At 36.6% G+C, this 13,808-nt stretch overlaps 1 protein-coding gene across 22 annotated transcripts in view; it reads right to left on the bottom strand.

Moving 5' to 3' along the window:
- Positions 1-13,808, bottom strand: part of ROBO1 (roundabout guidance receptor 1) — a 1,128,624-nt gene that overhangs the window by 103,710 nt on the left and 1,011,106 nt on the right. For all 22 annotated transcript variants that reach the window (XM_072738096.1, XM_072738103.1, XM_072738098.1 and 19 more), the window contains 3 exons: positions 13,311-13,431; positions 12,827-12,965; positions 10,130-10,257 (listed from right to left, as the gene is read on the bottom strand). In XM_072738096.1, coding sequence (XP_072594197.1) covers positions 10,130-10,257; positions 12,827-12,965; positions 13,311-13,431 — 388 coding nt within the window. The remainder of the gene's footprint in view (positions 1-10,129; positions 10,258-12,826; positions 12,966-13,310; positions 13,432-13,808) is intronic.

A 13,808-nucleotide genomic window follows, 5' to 3' on the forward strand; every position in this document is an offset into this window, starting at 1 on the left:
TCCAAGTGAGTCTGTCAGAAAAGACTGTGCTATTAATTCTACTCTATAGAATGTTTCCTAAGAGTAGCAGGAAAAAAAAAAAAGATGTCTCCCTAAAAGACTTTCCAAAGAAATAATGACTAATTTTCAAAGGTAGATCTCAAAACTAAGGAGCCACAGGAAATTATCTTTGCAGAAAAAGAAAACGCTGATCAAACTACATTATTCAGTGATCAAAACACTCAAATCTTTATGGACAAAATAAATATTACTGAGAATCTGATGAAATTTTAATTGTTTTGGAAGGAGCTGATCAGAAAAATAATCATAACAATAATTGCTCTTGCATAAACACATCATAATCCTCAAACCACTTTTATGAGGATATAAATATTGTGTTAATTCTCTTATTCTATTTCCTATGAGCTCGTGGATGTCTACATTACATGTACATTATTTTTCAACAGATAAGAACACTGAAACTCAGACAAGATGACTGGCTTGCCCAGGATTCCACAGCTGGTCTGTATCAGGGCAGCCCTTGATTCACCCACACAGAAAATGTTACCTGAACACCAAGGATGTCCCAGAGACTGACAAAGCAAGGCAAAAAAAAAAAAAAAAGTTCCTCTAAGGAACCCAGAGTCAAGTGGGGCGGACACTAAAATGCAGGAAGGGCAGTAAACAGCACCCAATGGGTAAATGAATGGGGGAATCCCCAACCTGCTCTTGGATGAGGACTGTGTGCCAGGCTTCCTTTGAGGATGCTTCCCTGAGCTGAGTCTAGGAAGAAGCAATTAGCAAGCAGAAGACAGGACAAATGGGGGGCAGGGCATTTCAGACCAAGGGGCCAACATAAAGAAAAGCCCAAAGATAAGCTACATGGTAGTATTGCATGAACAGATATGTATATACAAACCATACAGTGGTACTGCACTACAGCGAGTAGTGAAAGGGTACTGAGTGGCTGGGAGGAGCTCTATTAAGCACTCTGCACCTTAGCCCAGAGAGATGGGAACCATGACAACGTTCAGATTTGTGTTTTAGGCAGAATGAACCTGTTGTGTGGACAATGGATTCTATCAGACAAGACAGAGGCAAGGAAACTGGTTAGAGACTGACAGCCTGAAAGAAAGCAGTGAGGCAAGGGCAAGAGAGGTGGGGGGAGGATTAAGTGATATTTAAAAGACAAAAATAAGTAGGATTTTGTGACAACTGACATGAGAGAAGTGCAAGAAACAAGCATGGCCCCTACTACCCAAGCCATCTCCTGATGATGTATCTGTGGGTTGCCCTGCTCTCCACTAATGTGGAGAAGATGAGAGATTTCAGTGTCTGCCTCCTAGTCTGCTACCATTTTTACTGCATCGCTATTATTTCCTGTGAATTAATATTCACTCTCTGGGTTAGCAGAAACCTAAAAGCTTGGACAAACCTCCAACAGCTGCTTCCTTTTTTACTGAAAGTTATAACTGCCATTCAACTCCTAGTTTGCTGGGACATTAAGGAGAGGTCAATCAGAAACTGCAGTGCCTGAGACATCACAGCAAAGCAGCCTGTTCCCAACATGTGGTTCACTAGCAGCAAGGAGAGAGGCTCTAGGAAACACCCCATTAGTAGCAATTAAGTCAGCCAAAAGACAGTGCTTTTTTTTTTTTTTCTGCCTTTGTGTCTTCTTGGTCTCATGTCAATCTCAGACTTTGAGGCTTAGCCTACCAGAAGCTGTCAGTGGCTAATCAATCCTAATGAGGAAGCACTCTGTTCCTCCATTGCATAGTAGGCATAAATACTTATGGGAAGCACCAGACAAAACAACAATTCTTCAGAACAGAATAGAATGCACATCCTCTTGATGATTCATCTGAACATTCCTATTACGTGCCAACAATAAATTTAAGGAGATAGTGACATCGTTCATGATACCATATGTTATAACTAAAAAAATAAAACAGGTGATGAAATTGAGAGAACAGAGTAATTTTACATCAAAGAAAGAAAAATAGACGAGCACTTATCAGAAAGGAGCTGGGATTTCACAGAAATCCCACTCATCTGGTAAGAGAGCATCACCTGGCTTAGAGATGTTTGGTATCTGCCTTTTTCTTTTAACAGAGCTGTTTGCGGAAAGGGCAGAAAAGCAACTATTTCTTGAGCTCCAAAGAATAACTGGTCCCTCCAAGCGGCCTGCAGAGGGGTGCAGTGAGGTGTGAACTAAGATCTAAATGTCCAGCTTCCTGTGTCGGACCAGCCTGGCACTTAGGGCTGAGGAAATGAGAGGTCTAAATGTCTTTTTAGTTCCTATTGTAAGAGAGACAAACAAAAAGTGGGATTAGATTTTCTTAATGGTTCAACTCAGCCAAAAGAAAATGTGATGGCTTGGGGAATGGCTGGGGTATGGAAATCTGTCTTCAGTCTGGTTTCCTATAACAGACATAGTGACGGGAACATGATCATTCTGGTGACAGAGTCACAAATTCACTTTGGAAATAAAATTGTGACAGTAATAATAGCTGCTTTATCTGTAAAGTTGCAAAGGGAGTAGAAAGATTAATAACACCCTCAAGTTTGCCTTGGTTAAGCCACGAGGATCACTGAAGCAAAGAAGCATTCGGCTTAGAGGCAGCGTGTAGACTTGGGAATGGGAGAAATTCGGGGTTTAAATTCTCCTCTCCGTGACCTCATGCTCCACCTTCCTTTCTGGAGAGCACTTCTCAAAAATGGAAAATTTTAAAAAGCTGTCAACAGGGCTGTCATCATAAATACATAATCACTCATTTCAAAGGGTTTGTTGTTAATGCCATAATAAATAAAATTATTTTTCTTCCTTTATTTTTCGTTTAGTGCTTTGAAGCTACATCCGTCATGCTTTTCCTAAAGGCTAATTTCAACCAAAGGAAAACAGAACAAAACAAAACAAAATCCCTCACTTTTTAAATTCACCATCAACCGGTTCACAAATATAAACCAGTCAAAAATTTGAGTTAGCTAGCATATGATTCTAAGAAGAACTTCAAGGTCCACCTGGCAAACATCTAATAAAGGCCAAACAGGTTTAGATTACGATAGTAAAATAGTACGAAACAAACCTGTGACCATTCTCAGAACACCAAGCAGAGGCATAAATTCCAGCAGTTTCAATGGCACACTGTTTAAAACCCTGGCAGAGAGCCTTCTATGCATCTATTTTGTTCTGGTTAGATTTTATATTTTATAGGTATGTCACAACCTATAAAATGGTTATAAATACCACAGTATATTTCTTGTGCCTTAAAAGATGGGGTCATCATACCATATAAAACACAAGCTAAGAAGGGAATTTACTCCTACCCAACACAGAGCCAGCAATCCTACACTTGCTAAATTGAGACATTAAAGTGCAAATACAACAATGTAATTAATCAAAACTTAGATGACATTAAAAAGATGCTTGATTTTTGGTGTGTATTTCAGGTTCACAAAAAAATTCCTGGAGGAGATGTGGAGATGCTATATATACAAGGGAAAATTAAGGGCAGGCACACATTAAGTATAAATATAATAACATTGATGGTATAAATGTGTAGGTAATGAAACTTAAATTGTTCTAGACAGGGGTGACTAGATGGCTCAGGTGGTTAAGCATCCATCTCTTGGTTTCAGCTCAGGTCATGATCTCACTCAGTGTCATGAAATCGAACCCCATTTCGGGCTCCATGCTCAGCACAGAATCTGCTTGAGATTCCTTCCTTCTCCCTCCCCTCTCTGCCCCTCTCTGTTCACAGGCTCTTTCTCTCTGTCTCATAAATAAATAAATAAATAGATAGATAAATAAATAAATAGAGATAGATACATAGATAGATAGATAAATAAATAAATAAATAAATAAATAAATAAATAAATAAATAAATAGAACCTTTTTAAAAAACTACTCTAGGAAATAACAGAATGTTAATTTACGTTAACTGAGTTTTCTGGCTAACTGGGAGTTTAAGCAGAAAGATTTTTCTGTTATGATCATTCCAAACAGTGTTAACTCACCATATTTTATTGGTCATGTAATAGACATTAATTATTTTTCAATAGGTCAAATTACTGCAGAGCCTTTGAGTCATTCTGACAATCACTTTCAAAGATAACCCAAAATTGACATGCCAGTTAAAGGAATCTGGATATTCTTTTTTGAAAAATTGCCTAAATATTTATGAAGCCCAGTATGCACATACTTTTTGTTGAAAACTTAATATTCCCAAATTCTATCATAATTTGCCTCTTTTCAGAGTAAAATAAAATCTGCTGTGCTATAAATAATCAATATTTTGATTTGGCTCAATGGCTTTGCATTTGGCTGCTCAAGAAGAAGTAATCCATCCAATGTCACATGAGATATGTACGTGGTGTAGGTTTTAGAGGTGCAGTTTTTTTTTTAATTTTGAACTTTTTTAATGCATGAAAAGAACATGTCAGAAACAGAACAGATACTGACTTATTAACGATGAAGCACTATATAAAGAAGCCCCCTCCCCACTTAGTTAATAGGAATATAGTGTAAATAGATGTGAAACGAGGTGAAAACTTTAGGATTTGCTGCAAATCCTAAAGTTGTATACAACATTCATATATGGCTTCTTATCTCATAGCGATAGTATTCTCATAATGATGTATATGACATTCATACTTACTGGTAAGATGCTTTTGACTCAAGAGTTAAACAAAAATGGTGGAGAGATAGTTTTGTCAATGCAAGGTGAGAAAAAAGGCTTTACCTTCCTTTTTTTTCCCTTAAACATCTATAACCATTTTACTTTGTTCTAATTTTCTTCTGAATTAGTCAAGACGACAATGATGCTTTTAGAAGCCAATTTCAAAACCCTCTAGGAATGGATTCCCCCAACTACACAATCATGTTTTTGAAACAACTCTTCTGAAAGTCCCCTGGAAAGCTCCACAGTGTTCTTCTGTCTTGGAAAGGTTACCAATTTTTCTCTAAGAAGACCTGTTAAGATCTGACCAGCAGTTATAGGGATACATTCCTATTTTCTCCTCAAATTCTATGCATGGTCTCATGATGGTAATTTCTACAGTGACCCAAGAATATTGTTATGTACCCTGTCATGGTAAGTCAGGGATGGCTTTAAATAAATGTGTGAAATAATAATAATAATAATAATAACAGAGTGTGACATCATATTTTACTCATGGCTTGTACTGATTAATTGAAGCTTCCAAGTGGTCATTAAGGAGAATAAACAGTTTTTGAGGGTATCTGCTCATGGACCATCTTACCAGTCTTAGAATTGCCAGGAAACACCCTATTTTAAGGAAAGGTATTCTGAGGTGCGAGAATCAAAATGATTGCAAAACAGCCACTCTTTAAAGCAACAGAATCATAATTGAAGTCAAATACCTTCTGCTGAATTATTTCCATAACAATAACACTCCATTGAACATAAAATGTAATCTTACTGATAATTTCTATTTCCAAATGGTCATTATTTTCATTAATTTATCAGCTATTTTGCAAAACTGCAATATAAATCTAGCACTAGAGATTTGATGGCGCATACACACCCCCCCAATACATTTACTATAAAAGTCAGTAATGTTTCTTTAACAGTGAAAATATAAAATTTATATTTCAGAAGAGTTTTGAAAAATTTTTGTATCATAAATTATCATGACTAGGGATCCCTGGGTGGTGCAGCGGTTTATCGCCTGCCTTTGGCCCAGGGCGCGATCCTGGAGACCCGGGATTGAATCCCACATCGGGTTCCCAGTGCATGGAGCCTGCTTCTCCCTCTGCCTGTCTCTCTGCCTCTCTCTCTCTCTCTCTGTGACTATCATAAATAAATAAAAATTAAAAAAAAGTTTAAAAAAATAAATTATCATGACTATATTAGTAATTCACATTTCTCATTTATTAATAGCAGAGAAAGAACAACCCTATCTGTCTAGAATTACCTGAACTGTATTATTTTTCTTGCTAAATAGCCAATAATTATTAAATTTAAGAAATAAAGCTATCAATAATAACACTAAAGGAATATAATATTCCTTAGTTATGAAACATTTACTCTGTAACAGATAATATGTCAAACTTTTTTATATATAAGGCTTAATTTAATCCTTATAAAAGCTCTGAGGTTGGTACTACCATACCCATTTTACACATAGAGCAACTGAGGTTTAAGAGGTTTAAATTACCTTTTCTATGTCACACAGTAAATGAGTTCAACTAAATTTTGACTCCGAGGTCTATGCTGTTAGCTACACAATTCTTTGTAATACATTTCTTCCAGCTGTGATGATACTCAAACTCTAAAGAAAAAATTTAAAGTCTTTTATTCTTTCTATCAGTTCAAAGAAGTCCTCATTCCAGGGATTCATGGATTTGCTTGTTTACAATAAAAAATAAAGGGGTAGTTAGCTGAATTAGCTGAATTAGTTGGTAGAGCATGTAACTCTTGATCTTGGGATTTGAGTTCAAGCTCCATATTGGGCATGGATTTTTTATTTATTTTTTTAAAGTTATATTTATTTGAGAGAGAGAGTGCGCAAGGGGGAGGGGCAGAGGAAGACGGAGAGAGAATCTCAAGCCGACTTCATGTTGAGCATGAAACCCGCATGGGGCTTAACTTAAAAAATAAATAAATAAAAAAATAAAAACAAATTTCTGCTTTCAGCCTCAGATTCTTAAGTCAAGTTCTCCAGGGGAATTCCAGATAATCATTGGCATATTTAATAAGTTTCAGATAAGTATAGATATGTATATTCAGATACATTCAGATAACAAACTTCAGATAGTTTAGGACACTCTGCCTAATTCTAGGTACAGTTCTATTCCCCTTCAAACCTGGAAGGCAGCATAAGAGGGCAATCTCTTCAAATTTGGTCCACCAGAACCTACTGTTGGCTTTCAGAATCAAAGCCACCAGAAGCTGCCTGAATCTCCCCTCGGATGTCCCTATGATATTTTTACCACTCAAGCAGAAGGTTGGAGTCCATATTCATATTTCAAATTGTAACAAGTAGGGGACGCCTGGGTGGCAGAGTGGTTTAGCGCCAGCCTTCATGCCCAGAGTGTGATCCTGGAGTCCCAGGATTAAGTCCCACATCGGACTCCCTGCATGGAGCCTACTTCTCCCTCTGCCTGTGTCTCTGCCTCTCTCTCTCTCTCTCTGTCTCATGAATATATAAATAAAATTTGCAAAAAAATATTTTAAAAAATTGTAACAAGTATTTATTAAATAATGTGCCCACTATATGCCTAGTATGATGCTAAGCACTATGAACACTACACAAGAATAAAAAATAAGAAAATCCTTAGAAGGACTATCAAAAGAAATATGTATAGGTAGAGTCTCCAAGAAAGCAGAATTGGGATTTCAAGGAAAAAAAGAAGAGATTGTCAAACTAAATTTATTTTTATTTTTTATTTTATTTTATTATTTTTATTTTTATTTATTCTTTTAAAAAGATTTTATTTATTTATTCATGAGAGACACACAGAGAGAGGCAGAGACACAGGCAGAGGGAGAAGCAGGCTCCATGCAGGGAGCCCGACTTGGTGCTCGATCCCAGGTCTCCAGGATCACGCCCTGGGCTGAAGGTGGCACTAAACCTCTGAGCCACCCAGGCTGCCCAAGTTCATTTTTTAAATATTAAAACTAATCATGTCTGTACTGGGGTTGAAAATCCAGTGGGCAACCTCCTAAAACAGTGTTTTTCTCCAGGAGCTTCTACCTGGAGCATGGTTTCATTGCCCAACATCAGCTCTCAAAATTAAGTATTTTTTGTATGACAGGTGAAGGAAAAGGAAGATTATTTTTTGAGCCCTTACTGACTCGAATACTTTTAAAAATGAACCACAAATAAAATGCAGAAATCAATATACTACTGAATTTATTATAATGGTTTCCTGCTATCAAATAAATTCATTTCAAATTAGTTTGCCTTACAGTAAGTGGTATTTTTCTGTATTCAATCTCAAATGAAGAAAAAAAATACAACTTCCCAAGTTTCCTTTGTAAAGTTTCCTTTTTTTTTTTCTTAGTTATCTTCTACAGTTGGGAATCATGTTACTTTCTTTGGCATATTATGCATACTATCCTAGAATGTTAAAGATATTTTAATAGTGACATTAATGTGCAAATTTTATTTTATTTTAATTTTTAAAAAGATTTTATTTATTTATTCATGAGAGATACAGAGAGAGAGTCAGAGACATAGACAGAGAGGGAAGCAGGCTCCCTGCAAGGAGCCTGATGTGGGACTCAATCCTGGACCCTGGGATCACAGGCTGAGCCGAAGGCAGACACTTAACCACTGAGCCACCCAAGCGTCCTTCAAATTTTATTTTAATATGTGAATAAAAGACGACCTTCTCACCAATAGACAGATCTTTCAAGTTTATAAAAAACCCAATGCAGTTGAAAGAAAAAATTCTAAATTCTTAAAGTAGCTTCCAGATCTGATTATTTATACCCAATTTCCATTAATATCAAGGCTTAGAGAGTAAGAATTACATATGGAAAACTTAAGGCTGAATTAGCTTTGGATTCAAACTTAAAATTGTAGACAGGAAAAAAAATAAAAAATAAAATTGCAGGAAGAAATCTATTTTGATTTCAACATCCACTATAGATACAGTCGAATAGTTATTATGAATAAAAGCATCAGACTCCCAAGTTAAAGGACTTTAAAAAACATAAAGTGAAATATATCTCTTTGACTAATATTATAGACAATCATCCTCCCTGTCACAACTGCCTAAAGAGAAACACACCTTTTCGTGTCTTGTCTTCATCCTGGTCTCCTTTTACTCCCTCTGGAGGGCTTTTGAACTGGGATTTGACATCTCTTAAATTTGTGCTTTCTCTAAATATAAAAGGGGTTTCCTTTTCTTACACTTTTAGTCTTACATGGAGTTCAAGTCTAACTTACATTAAAGAAAAGTAGTCTAGGCCTTAGAAATTCAATGTTTGTCTTGATCATTTCTTTTCTTTTTTTTTTTCTCTTTTGTTTTTATGAGGGTGAGCTAAAAACCCCAAAATGGGACATACTGGCTTTACAGACAGAAAGAAAATATTCTTTTTTTTTTTTTTTTACTGTAAAAAGCCCACAAGGCTCTTTTATAGAAAGCCACAGTAGCAGCTCTCCTCAAAAGCCACCTTTTTCTTCCTAATAGCCTTAGAGGAGACAGTGTTCAGAAAAGATGACAGCGCCAAGTGTTGCTAATGTCAGACCCAGAAACAAGCTAAGTGGTTTAGGGCCCAAATCCCTGTTTACTCTCTATATTTGTCAAAATAGGGGAGTTTTTTCACAAGCAAAATGTTTTTTTTTTTAAAGTAATTGTCTCTCAAATTCCACAAGAAAGAATTCGTCCCTAAAAAGGAAAAAAAAAATGAGAGAGGTCTCAGATGAGACATAGTGAGAAATAATCTGTATGACATCATGAAGAAAGGAGAAAAGGGATGATGACAATGAAAAACATCTGGATTATGGATATAAAGAAGGTAAAAGAACCATTTCTGCACATCAGTTTTAAGAAGTGAGTCTGACATTCAAAAACTTGTAGCCATAGAATGTGACATCCATTTGGTCTCATATAACATCAAATAATAAATCTGTACCAGATGCAATTCATTCATTCAAAAAATATTTACTGAATGTGGTTATTTCACAGGACTGTAGGAATAAAAAAAAGATGGCAGAAGTCCTTACTCTGTGGAGGATCTTATATTTTAGAGGGAAATAGAATCTTCTTTTAGTGTTCTGAATTATACAGACCCTTGAAAGTATATGGTCTGAAGAACTGTTAGATTTGTTTCCGTTTAAAGACAAAGTTTTCATAGTAATGGCTGTCATTTAATTAAAAGATTAGAAGGGCTCTATGTTTGCAGGCCCAGAGATTAAAGCACATTCTCTTCCTCTGCTTCACCAAAACAGAATTTTCCATAATTTCAACCTAATTCAATTTCCTGTAACAAACACTTACAGAGTTCCCAGAGGCAAAATGATCATTTCTTTAAATTATGTTTGAAATGCAATATTTACAGCACTACTTGAAGTCTATATTTAATGTAGACTACTTGAATAAATAGTATTTTCTTCTAATATTGACATTATATTTCCTATGATAAAACCACCAACACAAAACCTTTCCACATCCTACCTTGGACAGTCAGAGTAGCTGATGCTTCAGCTTTTCCAACCATATTTTCTGCAACACAAGTATATGACCCCATGTCACCAGCCATCACTTTCCGAATCTTCAAAGTATGGTCATCTCTGATTTCGTATCTAGTGACGTAACAGAAAAAAAAAAAAGCATAGTTAAGTGACTTTCTACTTAAAAGGTCCCATCATTAGCAATATGATGCACCTCAGACAGAAAGTCAACAACATGCAACTTTCTCTACAGAAAATCTAAAACAAAAGGTAAAATGTGGCCTTCCTCTATGTAATAAGCATGCAGATAGAGCCTGTTTTCACAGTTATGTTGGCTAAACAATTTTCTAGAAGAAGACTTTTGGGCAAAGTTGGCACTTCTTCATTTATTTCCTCAAGCTACTATCAGCATACTAAAATTAAAAGACCATTAAATAAATCTTTACTATCTGCTGAACTTTGTTTTATAGTTTTCATCTTTTAAAATATTACAAGGACTACATGAAGTATTGGGGCACCTGGGTGGCACAGTCGGTTGAGCACCAGACTCTTCGTTTCAGTTCAGGTTGTGATCTCGGGGTCATGAGATCATGCCCCACCTTGGGCTCTGTGCTCAGTACAGAGTCTGCTTGAGTGTCTCTCTCCCTCTCCCTCTGCTTCTTCCACTTGTATGCTCTCTCTCCACCCCCTTAAATCAATCAATCAATCAATCAATCTTAAAAAAAAATGTATGAAGTACTGTACTCATTTCCAGATTGCAGGTGAGAAATTGGAGGCATAAGAAAGTAAGGTAGCCTGGTTTTGGTTGCAGCAGTCTAGTGGCAGAGTTGATACCCAAACCCAGGCTCTCATTCTAGAGTTTGCTTGCCTTGCCTCATTTTCTCTCCCCTTCAATGCTGGGTTTATTGTGAAGTTTAATTTTAATCCTCTTTTTACTCTATGTAATATCCCTGAGCTATATTAGCTACTGTAGGTTATATATTGATTAGCTGCACAAACGTTCCCAATCCCTATTTCATTGAAGCTCCAAATTCATAATCCCAACTGACTGATAGACATCATATACCATGGGTACCTAACATTTCATATGCTGAATAAAACTTTCTTTTCTTTCCCCATCATATAAACCAACTTCTCTTAATACAATATCCCTGTGTCTTCCTCCACCAGCTCTCTATATCTAACAAATCATCCAATTCATCAGTTTAGTCTCAGAAATTTCTCTCTCCTATGGACCCCTACCCTATCTCCTGCCTAGTTCAGGCAATCCATATCTCTTATCTGGACAAAAACAGCAATAGTCACCCTGCCATTTGCCTTGCCCCACATTAATGTAATATCCACAGTGCTAAAAAATTATCTTCTCTAAAAAGTAATCCTGTTCAGCCAATCCTGGCTCAGTTGGTAGAGCATGTGACTTTTGATCTCAGGTTTGTAAGCCTGAGGCTCAAAGACTGGCTGTAAAGATCACTTAAAAATAAAATATATTTTTTAAACATTTATTTTTTTTTTTTTAGACAGAGAGCACAAGCGAGCACTGAGGGGAGGGGCAGAAGGAGAAGGAGAGAGAGTCTCAAGCAGACTCCATGCCGAGCATGAAGCCTGACGAAAGGCTCAATCTCATGACCCTGAGATGGTGACCTGAGCTGAAACCAAGAGTCAGATGCTCAACTAACTATGCACCCCAGGCAGCCCTAAAAATAAAATCTTTAGAAATAAAAAAAGTAATCCTATTCATACTATCCCTTTTGACTCATCAATGTGCATGCAGTAGGATTTACAATTCTACAGTCTATTATACAAAGTCCCTTATAATTTGGCCCCAGTGTCTCCAACCTGATAAAACTTCTTGCCATATGTCCTAGGAGGTAGCCAGGTTAAAGTTTCCACCACTCAAAATGTACGATGTTCTCTTTCAGATTTGTGTCTATGTTGTAATGTCTCTTTTCCTGGAAGACTCTCCTCTTCTTTCTTGCTTTTCAAATTTATATGTATTTTTCAAGACATTGCTTACATGTATTACTTTCCTTTGAGAACTCTCTGTGGATTTCCTACTCCCACAGGTCACCATTTATGCGACAAAGGGTTTGCTATGTTACTTTGTATCTATCCATACAAATCTTCTTTTGGGAGCTCCTTGTGAGCAGAAACTGTAACCCCAAAACCTAGCAAGGGCTCAACACGTTTGCTGAATGAATAGACAGACAGCTTCAAGACAACACCTGAAAGCTTCATTCCCCGAGGCTGCAAGTGTACCTCTGCTCTTGACCAATTTAAAGGCTTGACAGATAACAAGAGACTCTGACTTCTACCATTCCCTGGGGATTTTGTAGCTAAGGAAATAGAAACCTGCTTTGTGGTTGGTTCATGTCTCTGTCTTTACTGCTGTGCCTTCTTTCTCTTTCCTACCTACTTTCATACAAGAGATTATTATAAATTGTGGTTGGACAGAAGAAAACTGTTTAAGGAATATCACATTTACAAGCGTTCCCTGGGCAAGCCAGGGTCATGGATCTATAGTTCTATGTGAAACCCTCAGAGAAAGTATGATAACCTCTTGATTCTAATTATCTCTAATATTGCTTCTGGCCCCTGATCAAAAAGTCTAGAGTAGACTAGTCTAATGGCATGTATATAAGCAGTGGTCTGAACAGTGGAATTTCTGAGTAGATGGATCCTATCACTAAATTGCAATCTGTACCTGGATTTGGGCAGTTCTCCATCGTCTTTCCTCCATCGTACCGTAGGCACAGGGTCACCTCGAGCCTCACATTTAAATTCTGCACTGTCATCCACAGTTACAGCCAAGTTACTAGGTCTCTTCACAAATGATGGTCTCTCTGAAATAGAAAAAGCCATCTTAAGGACATACAGAAGTGAACAAACTAAAAACACTTTTAGATGTTCATAAAGACATTTATAATTTAAAATATTATTTAGAAAATTATTTCATATGGCTCCTTTCTTCTAGAAGCCCCTCCCTAGGTTTAGAGTTTTCTCCTAGTTTTCTTCCCATGTTGTGGCTACTTTAGCTCAGGTTACTTGGCTAATTTCTTGTCTCCTCTCCCATCTCACAGAAATATTCATTTACATTCTAAAAAGGTCACTTCTTTCTCACTGGTATAAACTAAAAAATGATAAGAGGTCTACTTTACAGTGAGCAGAGTAGTTAAAATTTCACTTACCCAAGACAGTTAGCTCTGCTACTTCACTCTCACGTTCCCCAACCATGTTGGTACCAACACAAACATATTTGCCAGCATCACTTTTGCGGGTGTAAGTAATCATGAGCTTTCCACCTCGTATCTTAAAAAAAAGTTTTACATAAATACTATTAAAATTACTTTAGCCATGTCTACACAACAGAAGTCTTCATAAGTGAAGTCTACTTTCCAAACAAAGAACAAAGCATAATTTTACCAAAAGGCCAATGTGCAGTACTTGCTATATTTATAGGTAGTAACTTTAGACAGAATTTATACCAAATATGCAATATAAAAGGTACACAATACTTTTACTTACCTACATCTTCTTACACAGTTATTAAATTCCATAGAACTAGAAATTTGTATTTCTAAACTAGCCAAGTTCTTTCATATTATTTAGTTAAATAAAATGAAACAACTGCATGAATAATGTGGTTAGCAAGCAGGAAAAAAAAAGGAAATTCTTAATACCATATG

The sequence above is a fragment of the Vulpes vulpes genome, chromosome 15, assembly GCF_048418805.1.
Source record: "Vulpes vulpes isolate BD-2025 chromosome 15, VulVul3, whole genome shotgun sequence".
NCBI classification, from domain to species: domain Eukaryota; kingdom Metazoa; phylum Chordata; class Mammalia; order Carnivora; family Canidae; genus Vulpes; species Vulpes vulpes.